This window comes from Chionomys nivalis, chromosome 8 (assembly GCF_950005125.1).
Source record: "Chionomys nivalis chromosome 8, mChiNiv1.1, whole genome shotgun sequence".
NCBI classification, from domain to species: Eukaryota; Metazoa; Chordata; class Mammalia; order Rodentia; family Cricetidae; genus Chionomys; species Chionomys nivalis.
In genome coordinates this window covers 40,648,203-40,664,557 of record NC_080093.1, presented here as the reverse complement: position 1 = coordinate 40,664,557, position 16,355 = coordinate 40,648,203, and the positions used below count along the sequence as shown (strand labels likewise).

General features: G+C 48.7%; 1 protein-coding gene across 1 annotated transcript in view; it reads left to right on the top strand.

The window, feature by feature from the left end:
* Positions 1-16,355, top strand: part of Prune2 (prune homolog 2 with BCH domain) — a 258,384-nt gene that overhangs the window by 156,573 nt on the left and 85,456 nt on the right. The window contains exons 7-9 of the mRNA XM_057779958.1: positions 194-349; positions 5,498-12,017; positions 12,398-13,160. Coding sequence (XP_057635941.1) covers positions 194-349; positions 5,498-12,017; positions 12,398-13,160 — 7,439 coding nt within the window. The remainder of the gene's footprint in view (positions 1-193; positions 350-5,497; positions 12,018-12,397; positions 13,161-16,355) is intronic.

Genomic DNA, 16,355 nt, shown 5'->3' with positions numbered 1-16,355 from the left:
TTGGTTCGGGAAAACAAATCAGTCAAGTGTATTTTAATCCAGAACATGGGTGTTTCCAAAATTTCTCAAAGCATTTACTTCACTTGCCTCTGATGATAGCTATCTGTCCTGTTGCATCACAGGCCTGAGTTGAGGTGCGGCTGCTGTCAGAAGCAGGCAGTTTGACACTGATCTCACATGTCTGTCGTTTCAGGACTGTCTGTTTCATAGCAACATCACCAGTGACTTGAAAGCCTTCACAGACAAGTTTGGTTTCGATGTCCTCATCCTGATCGCGAGCTACACCTTGGAGGAGCAGCAGAGACACCAAATCGCGGTGTACTCCCAGAACCTGGAACTGTGCAGCCAGGTGAGCCTTCCTCGGTCTGTTCCACTGTTGGTGAGCGTCTGGAATTAAGGACATGTGGTGAGAAGTAATAATGGACTGGTGTCTCCTAAGACAGAGGCCCAAGAGATAGAGTCCTGAGACTAGACTTGTAGGGAACTTGGGGCATATCACGCATTGTTTCATTTTAGAAAGGCTGATAGTCTGATTCGTGTTGCTGACAAAATGCCAGAGGCCAGGTACTTTTTAAAGAAGAGACATTTATTGACTCACAGTTCTAGAGACTAGAGAGCAGGGCACAGACTTGTGCCCTGATACAGTGTGGGCTTTCTGGAGGACAGCATCACATAGAGAACCTGGAAGCAAACGTGCCTATTCCCGTGAAAATTGATACAGTCCCTTGAAGCTTTCATTAATCCTCCTTATCATCTAACGACCTTCTGCTAGCTCCACTTCTTAAAGATTCCACCCCATCAATACTGTCATCACCATGTAGGGCGCCAAGCTTTGAGTGCACAGACCTTTGCACGGTGACACAAAACCGTAGCACAACCTCACAACTATTCCCCTTCTAGACTGAACCCCTAAAGACAACTCTCAGCTCTTTCTCACCCAAATGAAGGCAAGTCCGCCTTTTCTACGCTGCTTTCTTTTGAGACCATTCCCTGGTGATAACCAATCTAGCCACTATCTCAATGTCCTTGTGGTGCCCGGTGTTTAGAACAAGTGATCCGATGCCTTAGCAAACACAGTGAAGGTTCTCGGGTAAGCAGCTGGATCTTGTATGGTGAGAGTTGAGCCTTTTAACACAAAACCTAGAAAATAAAAAGAATAAGAGGAGAGGGGGAGGGGAGAGGAGGAGGAGAAGAAGAAAGTCAATCACAACAGGTCCTGGATGTATGAGTCCAATTAGTTATTATACTTAATAACTAACATTGAGATTGATGTGGATATAATGACTGGTTAACATGAACCTCACTAGTGAGTCAGAGTCCTTGGCTACCACACGTGGCGAGAGGCAAAGTCTCCACTTTCTTTTTCAGCATCTCCCTCTGTCCTCTAAAGCTGCATTTGGCTCCTTCATGGGAACATGACTGTATCTACTCTCTCTGCTTTCTCGAGTTCAGATAAGAACACAATACCCCTTGCTACGGTGCACTTTGTGTCCCCTGCACTGGCCCGCATACCTGTGTGTGTCAAATCGCCACCGTGGCTTTCCCAGGGCTAAGGCACTATTCGTTTGGACCCAAGGGTGTGCTATTACCTTTCTTGTCGCAGTGACAGAACCCTTGGCAGAAGCAAATGAATGGGAGAGAGATTTCCTCTGGCTCATATTTCAGAGATTCTGTCCATCATGGCAGAGAATTTCAGAGATTCTGTCCATCGGGCAGAGAAGGTACGGCAGTTGACATCTGTGACAAGTGGAAGCTTGGGACGTGGCTTATCACACCGTGATGGATCAGGAAGCATAGATAAGAAGCAGACTTCCCTGCAACCTCAAGGCTGACCCTACAGGCCAGTGTCCACCAGCAGGCTAGCGTCCCCATAACACCAGCAGCTGGGGACCAGGGATTCAAGTGCATGAGCCCATGGGGGAACATTTTACTGCCAAACCATAACAAAGGGTAGATTTTACCCTTTTTGCTCATAACTTTCTAGAGAGAAGACATAAGTTGTCCACATGTCTGCTATCTTAGTTTTCAGAGCACTTTTGGCAGCAGACCCTTTTTCCAAGTCATTTTGAAAGTAAACTTCTTTAAGCAAAGGAAGTGGCCAAAACCCCAGAGCCGGCACTTCCTCTTCTCTCCTCAGTTTCAAAGGCAGCTCTTCTAAATTCCCGGCAACACAGAGGGGACAGGCTCTGCACCACGGGGTCTTTCTTTATCTCGTGGTCACATAGTGAAGAGTCCACCTCTGTGGTTCAGTCACAGAGTTCAAAATTCAGGTCCCCTCCCACCAGCAGAGAGTTGTTGATTCATCAGTCCTTCCCTGGTTTTTGTTTCCTTGTCAACAAAGCTTGATACAAAACGAACAGCCACATTGTATCACTGTGAGAAGAAAAGAACCTTTGGGAGTGACACACTTAAAACTGTGCTGTGTGGGTAAGCGTGTGGTGAACACTGCTCACTGTGATTACCATCAAGGCATTTCCACTGATTCTACGGCTGTGACACACAACTGTGCTGGTATGGATAAGCCCTCGGCAAAAGCCTCTGTTTTACCATCAAGGCCATTTCCATGGCTTCTGAGGCTATTCTCTCTACCATCATTTTTAACCCCTGTTAATCCTGTAGGGCTTTTTCTTTCTTTTTTTCTAACAATAACTTATTTAATTTTATGTGCGTTGGTGTCAGATCCCCTGAAACTTGAGTTACGGACAGTTATAAGCTACTATGTGGGTGCTGGGAATTGAACCTGGGTCCTCTGGAAGAACAGTCAGTGCTCCTAACCACTGAGCCCTCTCTCCAGCCCCGTGTAGGGCTTTTTCGAAAGCTCAGCATGGTAAAACAGTCCTGGTGTTCCCTAAACATCCAAGTGCTGCAGCCTGGGCCTGGCCTGGAGCTGGCTGTCTGGCTCAGTGTCCCTCTGCCTCCCAGGTGCCTTTGTCTACTCAGATTTCCATGTCAGTGCTCCCCAGGGCAAGAAGAAAAAGAAGGGGCCTGAGTGCCATGGGGAGCCTCAACCTGCGGCCTTTCCCTCTCTCACCTCTTCCTTTGCCTTAACACTCCATCAGGGCCAGGCCGGAGCTGGCTTCCTCTCCGATTCAAATGCTTGGTCAGCACCCAGGGATTCTGCAGACTCAAATTTCACAGCTGTTAGAAGACAAGATGGTGCTATATTACACTTAGGAAAGGCTTTGGGTGATTTTAAAGACAGTTACCGGTGACTCCCAGAAACCAGAGAAATGGAGAAGCTGACTAATCTAAATGTTAAGTTGAATTGGGCCGGAGAAAGAGCTGGTGCCAGGCTAAGCTGGGTACAGTGGTACCTGGGTCTCAGTTGATGGCGCCCTTCTCTGTAGACAGATGGACAATTTAACTTTTGTGGGCTGCAGATCTAGCCCCATCAGGAGACAGCTGGACCAGCATGTACAAAGCCCCGAGTGTGGTCACGTGCAGCCTGGCACAGTGGCCCACACTTGTTAGAGACTGGGGAGTTGACTCTGCTGGGAAAGTACTTGCCTCACAAAAAGCTGGACGTGGTGGCACAGCTTATCATCCCAGCCCTGGGGAAACAGAGACAAAGATCCCTGAGGCTTGCCACTGGCCAGTCTCGCCAAATTGGTAGGCTCTGGGCCAGTGAGAGATCCTGTCTCAAAAGGGTGGATGGCATTTCTGAGAATGACTCTGGAGTTGTCCTCTAGCCTCCAAAAGAAAGCATACACATGGGCATGTGCACACACACACAGGCACACATGCACACATATGCACACATGCACACACACAGGCACACATACACACATATGCACACACGCACACACACACAGGCACACATACACACATATGCACACACGCACACACACAGGCACACATGCACACATACACACATATGCACACATGCACACACACAGGCACACATGCACACACACATATGCACACATGCACACACACACAGGCACACATACACACATATGCACACACGCACACACACACAGGCACACATGCACACATACACACATATGCACACATGCACACACACAGGCACACATGCACACACACATATGCACACATGCACACACACACAGGCACACATGCACACACACACACATAAATAAAATATTTTAAGGCCACCATTCTCAACCCCCAAGTCCCATTTGCATGTTTTATATGCCATGTCAATCTGAGCAGCATTTCTGCCGTCAGCCTAGCCGTGCCACATCCACCCTCCAGGCCTTACCGACAGTGCTCACATCCTGTGCCCAGACGCAGTCTGCTAATGGTGGCTCTCACCCTTCATCCAAAAAACTTCTTTTTGCAATAGACAGAGATCATTTATAGAAAGCACAATTGGTCAAAATTCATAGACCAATTGACTGTGTGGTACCCATCAACAATTGATACACTACAAAACAACCCCTACACCCAAGGCTCAAGGAATGTTGTGGAATGGTGGGTGCACGCATGCATGTGTGTGTGTTTGCACGTGCATGTGTGTGTGCACGTGCATGTGTGTGTGTGCGCACGTGCATGTGTGTGTGTAAAGACTGCAGGACCAGAGGACCAGAATGTCTGCGCTGAGTTTATCTCCCGTGTACGACAAGGAAGCTCCACCCACGCACCCTCAACAATGTGGTTGCCTAAATAAGACCCAAACCAGGACACCGCCGGCGGAAGTGCTAACGTGCATGGCGGAAAGCTCACAAGATCCCAGCCCCAGAAGAAGAGATGGAGGCAATTTGTGATTGCTGAGAGAGGGAGAATCAGTATAGGGTTTCTACTTCTGCGATGAAGCACCATGACCAAAAAGCAAGTTGGAGAGGAAAGGGTTCATTTGGCTTGCACTCCCCCATCACTGTTCACCACTGAAGGAAGTCAGGACAGGAACTCAAATGGGGTAGGAACCTAGAGGCAGGAGCTGATGCAGAGACCATGGAAGGGTGCCGCTTACTGCCTTGCTCTCATGGATTGCCTAATCTTCTTTCTTACAGAACCCAGGACCACCACCCCAGGGGTAGCACCACTCACAGTGCTGGGCCCTCCCCATCACTCACTAATTAAGAAAATGCCTTACAGCTAGAACTTATGGAGACATTTTCTCAATTAAGGTTCCTTCCTTTTGGGTAACTCTAGCTTGTGTCAAATTGATATAAAACTGGCTAGGACAATCAATCTTTCCCAGAAATGAGCCCCCTGATTAGTTATCTATCACTGAGTGGTCATCTCTAAAAACGTACATATATGAGAAACATTAAATAGACTCAGCAAGTTATAGTTATATATTTACTCATATATAGTGCATGGGTTCATGGCAAAAATAAAGAAGAAAGGCAATGGATTTGAGAAGGAATGGGGGAATGAAAGGAGTTGGAGGGAGGAAAAGGTGAGGAATGACGTTGTTATAGTACACATATGTGAAAATTTGTATAGTACACAAATTTTTAGTGAAAAGCTGAGAAAGACAAAATGCCAGGAATATCTCCACGCTCACACACACCCTTGTGCCTCTCTGTAGATTTGCTGTGAATTAGAAGAAAGTCAGAACCCTTGCCTGGAACTGGAGCCATTTGAATGTGGCTGTGACGAGATCCTGGTATACCAGCAGGAGGACCCTTCTGTGACCTGTGACCAGGTGGTTCTCCTTGTCAAGGACGTCATCAACAGGAGGTGTGCAGAGATGGTCTCTAACAGCCGGACATCCTCCACGGAAGCGGTGGCAGGCAGCGCGCCCCTGTCCCAGGGCTCCTCCGGGATTATGGAACTGTATGGTTCTGACATAGAGCCACAGCCCAGCTCTGTGAATTTCATAGAAAACCCTCCAGAGCTCATCGATTCTAACCAGGCTCAGGCAGATGTCAACATAGACCTTGTTAGTCCAGACAGCGGCTTGGCCACCATCAGGAGCAGTCGTTCATCCAAGGAGAGCTCAGTGTTTCTCAGTGACGACAGCCCTGTGGGAGAGGGTGCTGGGCCTCACCACAGCCTTCTCCCAGGATTTGACTCTTACAGCCCCATCCCCGAAGGGATAGTTGCAGAGGAACATAGCGAACACTTTGACCTCTTCAACTTTGACCCAGCACCCATGGCTTCTGAGCAATCCCAGCCATCTTCCCATTCTGCAGACTACTCACCAGAAGACGGCTTCCCCAACAGCGATTCATCAGAAGGAAACCTCTCTGCGGGGCCAAAAGGACTTGGTGAGATGGGGATCAGCAAGTCTAATTACTCCTCCAGCTCACTTTTGTCGGAGACCGGGAAAGACAGCCTGGTGGAATTTGATGAAGAGTTTGTCCGGGGACAAGAAAGTTCAGGAGATAACTCTGAAAGTAATTTAAGCCTGGCATGTTTTGTGGGAGACGGACCTTCCTCCCCACCACGGCTGAAGAATATTGCGAAGAGGATCCCACCAACACCTATGAATAGCTTTGCAGAACTCTCACCATCAACCGAAGCGCCAGCCCCGCTCTATCCTGAAGGTATGATCCAAAATGCCATAGACGCAGCCCACCTGGGGCCACCTCAGACCCGCACACGGTGCAGCAGCTGGTGGGGTGGCTTAGAAATTGACTCGAAAAATATTGTGGATGCCTGGAGCCCCGGTGAGCAAGAGCCTGTCTTCCAGAGCCCTGAATCCTGGAAAGAGCATAAGAACAGCCCCGTTGAGAGGAGAACCTCAGATTCTGCCTTCCAACCGCAAAGTCTTGGATTCCCAAAGTCAGATCCCTGGGAATCTGAATTTGGTCAGCCTGAACTGGGCAGCAAAGATACCCACGACCAGGAGGAGGAGAGCTTGCAATGTCAGCACCTACCCAAAGAGATGCCGCATTTGACAGATGCCTCTCCTCAAGGGACAAACCACCTTATAGAAGACTTCGCTGCTTTGTGGCATTCAGGCCACCCACCGACAATGATGCCCGAGCCCTGGGGAAATCCCTCAGATTCTGTTGACACTGCAGTCTCGGTGCCATTCCCGGCCTGGGGTGCATTTGATGAGAAAAACAACACCGAGACTCTAAACAGCACTTGGAATCTTCATCCCACTAACAACGAGATGCCGTCTGTGCAGGACCCAAATGAGTGGGCCATGGCCAAAAGCGGGTTTTCTTTCCCTGCTGCAGACCTACTGGACAATTCCCTTGTTGAGGTCAATGGAGATGCAGCTCCAGAAATCTGGGGCAATACGAGCAGCGGCCCCAAGGATAATATTCTTACATCTGGAAGCCCCATTTCTGATCTGGGTCAAACGTGGAATACTTCTAAGCTGCCAGGGGAAGACCAGAATGGTTTGGTGGATCCGACAGCCAGAAGGAGGGCATATGGGAAGGAAGGTTCCTGGAGCCTCTTTGAGGAGAGTGTTAAGAAAAGAGGGTCAGATGTATCCGCTCCTTGGGAAGACTCCTTCTTGTCATACAAATGCTCTGATTACAGCGCATCCAACCTAGGGGAAGATTCAGTCCCATCCCCCCTGGACACCAACTACTCCACCTCTGACTCTTACACGTCGCCAACATATGCTGGAGATGAAAAGGAAACGGAAAACAAGCCATTTGCTCAAGAGAATGGTTTTGAGGCCAAAGACACTAACTGTCTTGCAGAGGGTGTTGAGTCTCTCGCAACGTCACCACAGCAGTCTCAGAGAAATCGAATTGGTTCCGGTCCCGGGCACTTAGACATGTGGGCATCACCTCCTGCAGACGATACACCTGAAGGAAATGACGCACATCCTCCAGATAAAGACTTGCTCAAGGTCGAGCGTGCAGAAGACGAGCATGCTTCCAGGGACGACGATGGAGGGGAGAGCAGCCCATCCAGTTACGATGACCCCAGCATGATGCAACTCTACAACGAGGCAAACCGGCAGCTCACCCTTCTCCACAGCAGCACCAACTCACGCCAGGCAGCCCCCGACAGCCTTGAGACATGGAACCGAGTGGCTCTGGAGGACACACAGTCCACCGCGACCATCTCGGACATGGACAACGAATTGGACTGGGATGACTGCAGTGGGGGTGTGGCGATCAGCGGCGATGGTCAAGCAGAAGGTTACATAGCTGCAAACACTGAGCCGGAAACCCGGTTCTCAGTGAAGCAGCTGGAACCCTGGGGCACAGAGCATCAGGAAGCAAACCAGGTAGACTGGGACCTCTCCGCCTCTGCCGAGCCCACTGGGGACACTGGTCCCAATGAATACCATATCCTGAATGAGAAGAGTGGGCGGTTAATTGCAAACAGTATTTGGGATTCTGTCATGAGAGATAAAAATATGCCGACATTCAGATTACCAAGCCCACCCAATACTACAGATATGGGACAAAGCACTTGGCCCCCTGAAATTCCCGGGCACTCAGTAAATGATAAAGACAGTCCCATGTTAGAAGCCTCTGGATTCAGTGAATCAGCAGCACTCACATCTCAACCTGATGACCAGAACATGTGGACAGAGTCCCAAGGTGACACAGCATCCTTGGTGACCAGGCCGGAGAGTCCAGAACATGTCACACAGTCAGATCCATGGACTGGCCGTGCTTTCGGACAGAGTGAAAGTGCGATTGAAGGCCTGGGAGCCTCTAACAGTGGGCATCTCAACAAGGAGACAGCCATAGGCTCTGGGGTGGAGGGAAAAGAGCCCAGTGACCAGGCAGTGTCTTTTTCAGCTGCATTTAAACACCAAGAAATCTGCAGTGCATCAGGCAAAATCACCTCTCTTCCAGTCACTTCCAGTCCTCAAATGGAGGGACCAGAGGAAGCCTTAGAAGTCGAGAAGGCGCCTTATACTCTAGACTCCTTTGCTGTGCAAACAGAGACGCCCACAAGTGATTTGCAGACAAAAGAGACCCATGAGGAATCTCTCGTGGATGTCAGAAATTCAGGTGAAACCGGCACAACTTCCGGTACGATTCATCTAATAGAAAATAAGCCTTTATCTGAAATGGAACTTGAGAAAACTGAAGCCCGTAATCCTCTGGAGTCAGGAAGAGCGGATGAAAAGCTGCTTTATGAGTCTCCTCAAACCTTGGACGATTGGGACGGCGCTATAGATAGTGACGTGTGGGACAGTCACATCAGTTATGAGGCGACTGCGAATCCTGTAGGCCATGGCCCTGAGAGCGGCTTCCCAGAAGCCCTTTCCCCAGCAAATTATGACAGAGACAGCCTCTCCAGTGAATGTACTCACTCAAGTATGTCGAGTCCTGATCCAAATGAGTCTCCAGTGGCTTTGCCCTGGACCCATGGACCCGGTACTGAACTTCAGAAAGAGGATCGGGACGACAGGAGCGAACCGATTCACCGAGAACTGGAACGATTTGCCACCGAATCCCAAGCAGAAGTGATTACTGAAATGAGGGACTTTGCAGAAAACAGAAAGGATGGGTTGGGAAAGCTGTCTGATCACAAGGATCCTAAATTTCCCGAGATTCCAAGCGAGTCCATCAACGGTGACTCCTCATCCTCTTCATCCAGCCTTGGAACGGATAAATATCCAGAATATTCTTATGCATATCAGGGAGGAAGTGCAACGATGAGCCATCAAGGGAAAAATGAACTTGACTTTCTGGAAATTGCACAGCCAGAGGACACTAGGATCATATCCACAAGCTCGGGTTCTGACGATGATGATGGAGGTGACAGAGAGAGGGTGGAGACGGAGCTCCATGTGGCCACATGCCAAGTTTCTCAGAGCTACTCGGGGGCTTGTGATTCACTGCATGAACCCGAGTTCTTGACCACAGAGGATCCCAAGTCTGAATTTTCTATCTTTGTGGGTAGTTCAGAGCCAAGAGAGAAAGAGAACAAGCCAAACTCATTCTGCGACAGTCAACAAAGCAGCCCTGGTCAGTGGATCTTATCACCACTCGTGCAGACTGGCACACAGGACACATCTGTGGAGGTCAAAGCTGCAGAAACGGGGAGGATGGGAGACAGCATATGGCAGGTGTCTCCCAAGCCTGAGCCCCGGGATGGAGACCCTGCTAAGCTGGAAATGCTTGGCTTCTCAGCCGACAGCAGTGAGTGGTGGACCAGCCCTCTACAGGAAGGGAGACCAAATGTCAGCACATCTGCAGAGCCACTGTCTGACTCAGAGGGGGAGTCTAACTTAGAGGCGACTTCTCCAGTATTCCAGAATTCGGGTCCCTGGGGCGTACCCATTCAGAGTGATAGTGAACCTGTGGACACAGACACTACTAATCGCTTCAGTGGTAAACTGAAGTCACCCTTTCTGTATAGCAATGGGGAGAAGTCACATGAGAAACTTTGGAACATTCAACCAAAGCAGCTCGATTCAGATGCTGACCAGTTCAGTCAGCTTGTAATACTGAACCAAGTTAAAGATGAAGGTTCAGGCCAGCAAACAGCTGTGCCCTCTACTGCTGACCACCTTCCTGCGGAGACTCGCACCCAAGAGCAGCGTCAGGAACCTGTGCTCTCTGTCTGGGACCGTGCAGACCCAGCATTTACTAACAGAGATGAGAATGGACGCATCAGCCCTGGCGTTTCTCCCACCGAGTGCCAACAAGAGAACTGGTGGGGACAAGAAAAATCCTATCCCGGCCAAGTGACACACTCAAGCACGGTTACAGAATATCTCCCTGCAGTCAGTATTCCCACAGAGCTGATGGAGAAGTCGGGTTCTGAGTGGGATAGCCCCAGCCCCGGCGAGCCGCAGCATAACTTTGTTCCAGATATTTTACATGACAACTTCCAGGAGGGTGGACAGCTGGCCTCGGCTTCCCCTGATTTGTGGGTGGACGTCAAAGAGCCTTTCGCCTTCAGAGCAGATGCTGAGAATCCTGATATACTGACTCACTGCGACCATGACAGCGACTCTCAGGCCTCCGGCAGCCCTGATGTGTGCCATGATTCTGAAGGAAAGCAAGAGATGGAGACGCGTGCAGGTGTTTCCCTGGGACCCGAAGTGGAGCCCAGCGAACTTTACCTCCCTGAGTCAAAGATGAATGATGAACCTACTCAGGGACCCAGGAAGGCATCTCTCCCACACAGTTCAGAACTCCACTCTGAACACACGGTGGCACTGCCTCCAATCAACAATCAGATGGATATGAATGGCTCATCTAAGCCTGCCTCTCTCAAAAGTTCCCCAGAACCTTCTGATAGGCATGGAGACAACAATACAAACTTAACGGCGTTAGAGGAAGACGCCAACCCAGAGGTGGAAGCCGTGGACAGAGGCATCCCAGGCACTGGAAATGGAGATGCTGACACTGCCGTGACTCTTCAGGAAGTCAGCATAGAAGGCAATGGCTCTTGGGTGTCAGAAGACCTTTGTCCTGACAGTCAGACAGGCACAGGGGCCTTGCTTGACTGTGAGCAACCTTTTGCTTCTGAGAACCCTGCTGTACTGACTGACGTCTTGCTAGCCTCAGACACCTGCCTGGATGTAAGCGAAGCTGCCTTTGAGCACAGTTTCAGTGAAGCCTCAGGCCTCAACACTTCCACGGGCACTATAGATGATATGAGTAAGTTAACGCTATCAGAAGGCCATCCTGAAACACCAGTTGATGGGGATGCGGGGAAGCAAGATATCTGCTCATCTGAAGCTTCCTGGGGTGATTTCGAATATGATGTCATGGGCCAGAATATTGATGAAGATCTGATGAAAGATCCCGAACATTTCCGCTATGGGGGTGATCTTCCATTGGAAGACGGAACACTGAAGCAATCACTGGCACCATACACACCCCCCTTTGATCTGTCCTACTTCACAGAACCTACTGGTGATACTCAATCAGCCCAGGAAGCTGGGTCTCCAGATGATGCATCTCTGGGGAGTGACGCAGCAGAGATGTTACTTTCTGCTCTTCCTGATCAAAGGGAGGAAAACCACACTGAGACCAATGGCAGGCAGCCTAGACACCAGATGACAGTGTTGCATATTCATGAAGACCCTGAGGCTCTTTCTTCACCTGTAGGAGGACCGGATTCCAACATAGAGTCATCACCATCAAATATTGACTGGGAAATAGAAACAGATTATTCAGATTTACCAGGAGGTGGCGCCGAGAGACCACCAAACGGTAAGAAACTCGCTCCCCGCCCTCCTATGCTCACACACATACACAAACAGATCTCCATCTTCAAGGAATCAGCATTAAATAAATCAGTGCCTTTATTAAAGCATTGCTACCAATGCAAGCAGAGAAAGTAACTGTATGTCCAATCCATTGTCTAACCATCTTCAGCGTTTGTAAATGTAATGGCTATAGTAACCATCTTCAGTATATGTAAATGTAACAACTATGCTACGAAACTTCCCTGTGCTTGAGAAAACCGAACAAGTTCACAAAAAGGAAAGTATGTAGCAGCTTGTCTCTTCTTAAGTGGTCGTTCGTGGAGACTACAGACCACATGCTATGTTAATTAAGCCTGTTCTCTCCGCATTGCTTTCCTATTCTAGGTGCCATCAAGGAGATAGTAGAGTTAGAAGAGAACGTAATTCCCACAAAAGGGCCCAAGCAGACAAAACTAGAGTCCAATGAAGATAAATGGGCCGAGAAAAGCGAAGACACCCATGCACTAGCTGTGGATTACATACTCGTAAGCCATGGAAAAGATTCTCCATTGAAACCAGAGGCCTGGGAAGCAAGAGAAAACTTACCCGAATCAGAAAAATTATCCAGAGGTTCTGGAGAAACAGAGCTACCGGAAACTCAGTTAGCAGGTGCCCCAGACACATGCCAGCCTGAGTCTTTAAATGAAGTCAAAGTTGGTTCTGCAGAGAGAATGTCTTCCAACCACAATAAGAGGGCATCTCCTGAAAGCCCTGCACAAGAGCAGAACTGGATGGTCTTGGGCCACAGTGAGGTTGCTGATCTATCCCCAGAAACAAGGGACCCCGGGTCTGGGTCTCCTAGTAAAACTACGGAGCAGTTCTTGAGTCTCAGCTTGGACAAGGGCCCCCAGTCCCAGGATCTGGGAGGAAGGAAGCCTCTAGACACTTTAGCACTAGAGGAAGTCACTGCTTTGAGCAGCCAATCAAGGAAGAGCAAGAGACGAAGTCAAGCTGGTCTAGATGCGGTTCCAACACAGGCTGCCACCCAGGACAATGAATGGGAAATGCTTTCGCCACGGCTCTCCCAGAAAAAGAGGATCCCTCCACAGGAAATGGAGGAGGAGACAGAGTTCCTTGAGCCTAGACTCAGAAAGCCAAGACCAAATGGGTAAGCAAAACAGTCGATTTAATTTTTATGGAAATGGTTGTGTTTAGAAACCAGAGAAAAAGTGAGTGGTTTTGAAATGTGAGGGTGCCAGGAAAATAGTGAATGGTTCTGAATCGTGAGGGTGCCAGGGAAATCATGAGTGGTTCTGAATCGTGAGGGTACCAGGCCAGGGAAATAGTGAATGGTTTTGAAACGTTAGGGTGCCAGGGAAATAGTGAGTGGTTCTGAATCGTGAGGGGGCCAGGCCAGGGAAATAGTGAATGGTTCTGACGTGAGGAGGCCAGGGTGAGATATCTTTTCTGACATTTGTTGTAAGATGAAGCATCAGCAGAAGCAATTGCTAGACAACTATCAGCCAAAGAATGATGTGCATCCAGTCTGTTCCCACCCTGCTGACGTCAGCACCTGTGTGACTCTGAAACAGGCGAGAGGCACTGGAACAGCTGGTGTGTCCGCAGCATCTCTGCAGGACCTACTATATGCAGGGCAGCTTGCACTCATCAGACCAATGACCTGTACACGCTGGAGATGAGGAGAGAACAATGACTTGGGAAAAGGAACGCGGGGCTCAGGGCATTTCTGTAATTGCCCTAGATTCATCATAAATGAACAGAGGGGATGCTCTGGGCTTCCAAGCTTCCTGAAGCCGAAGCCCCTGAGTTTCTTGCTAGCACACTGACTTTTGTACAGAAAAACCATTCTGTGGCTTCATATAAACACCTGGCTTTCAGGAGGGACAATCAGGAGACTCCAGAGCAGGCTCAAAAGCAGCATGCAACCTTCCTGCTCTGATTGGCTGAGAGTTGTCAAATGGAAATCAAAGCAGTGATGGCAGCCTTGGTTCACCCAGTGTAGGGTTTGTTTGTTTGTTTTTCGAGACAGGGTTTCTCTGTAGCTTTCGATCCTGTCCTGGAACTAGTTCTTGGAGACCAAGCTGGCTGCAAACTCACAGAGATCTGTCTGTTTGCCTCTGCCTCCTGAGTGCTGGAATTAAAAGCATGTGCCACCACCACCTGGCTCAGTGTAGGGCTTTTAAGATTTTTTTTTTCCTATGGCCTGTTTATGGGAAGCCAAAGAGCAAGCAGCAAGAAACAGAATGTTCGGCTGGAGAGATGGTTCAGTGGTTAAGAGCATCAGCTGCTCTTCCAGAGGTCCTGGGTTCAATTTCCAGCACCCACATAACAGCTAACAACTGTCTGTAACTCCAAGATCTGACAGCCTCACACAGACATGCATGCAGGCAAAATAGTAATACACATAAAATAAAAATAAATAAACAATATAAAAAATAAATGTTTAAAAAAAGAAGTAGAATGTCACTGCTGCTTTCAAGATTTAAGATGTGCTGGTAATGCTTAAGATTTTTCTTTCTTTCATTTGCCCTTAAAATAGTGAGAAATAAGTTAAACAGAAGGGACGATAGCTTTTTGGCTTTAAAGTGTGGTGTGATGTGCACTGTGGCGTGTATTTAAGTGCCCCCCCCCCGCGTGAATTAGTTAATGCAGTTAATATGTAACCGGCACCTCCTGCCCCCTGCTCAGTTTAGGGGCATAAAGAACAATCTATAGCAAAGGCTCTGTGACTCAAGGTATTTGGAACTCGGCCTCACTTGACCCTGACCGCTTACATATTTAAAGAGTTAAGTTGCGATTCTATAGAAATCAGTGGGAGAGGCCGGATGATTTCAAGCCTTCCTCCTTCAGAATTAAATTCAGTGAACTTAATTTGTATGGGACCAAAGCGTGTGTCCAAACAGCTCCCACGCTCACAAATGGCATTTCTTGTTCAAAGTAACAGAGGAAATAAAGACTGTGAGGAGGATGTTGGAGGTTTTCAGAAAACCGCAAGGAGTTTTAAAATCGAGGCATTTCAGTTGACTTAATCTTTCTTTTTCCTGTCAAGCTGCTTTCTTCTAGAGAGCGCCCAGATGAGCAGCTAATGGACTCTGCACCTTCCCCTCCAGGGCGTCACCCTTCCCACTCAGCTTCTATAGGGAAGAGACTTCCCTTCCCACCTTTGCTGCCTTTACATGATCTATTCCAATGCATTTGAAATGTCCTCCCTGCTGTTTTTTTTTATTGTTTATTTATTTATTAAAGATTTCTGCCTTCTCCCCGCCACCACCTCCCATTTCCCTCCCCCTCCCCCATCGAGTCCCCCTCCCTCATCATCCCTAAGAGTAATCCGCGTTCCCTGCCCTGTGGGAAGTCCAAGGACCACCCACCTCCATCCAGGTCTAGTAAGGTGAGCATCCAAACTGCCTAGGCTCCCACCAAGCCAGTACGAGCAGTAGGATCAAAAACCCATTGCCATTGTTCTTGAGTTCTCAGTAGTCCTCATTGTCCATTATGTTCAGCAAGTCCGGTTTTATCCCATGCTTTTTCAGACCCAGGCCAGCTGGCCTTGGTGAGTTCCTGATAGAACATCCCCATTGTCTCAGTGTGTGGGTGCACCCCTCGCGGTCCTGAGTTCCTTGCTCGTGCTCTGTCTCCTGCTCTTGATTTGGACCTTGAGATTTCAGTCTGGTGCTCCAATGTGGGTCTTTGTCTCTGTCTCCTTTCATCGCCTAAATGTTTGCCTTTGCTGGAGAGGTTGTGGAGAAAGGGGTACACTCATCCATTGCTGGTGGGAATGCAAACTTGTGCAACCACTTTGGAAAACAGTGTGGCAGTTTCTCAGGAATTTCGGGATCCACCTACCCCTGGACCCAGCAATACCACTCTTGGGAATATACCCAAGAAATGCCCTATCATACAACAAAAGTATATGCTCAACTATGTTCATAGCAGCATTGTTTGTAATAGCCAGAACCTGGAAACAACCTAGATGCTCTTCAATGGAAGAATGGATGAAGAAAGTATGGAATATATACATATTAGAGTACTACTCAGCAGTAAAAAACAATGACTTCCTGAATTTTGCAGACAAATGGACAGAAATAGAAAACACTATCCTGAGTGAGGTGAGCCAGACCCAAAAAGAGGAACATGGGATGTACTCACTCATATTTGGTTTCTAGCCATGAATAGGGGACTTTGAGCCTATTATGCGTGGTCCTAGAGAAGCTAATTAAGAAGGTGAACCCAAAGAAAAACATTTAGGCGATGAAAGGAGACAGAGACAAACTCCCTGCTGGTTTTTGAGCAAGCATAGGTGTCTGTGACAGGATAGGATGAACAGCTCGGTGGCTGAGCC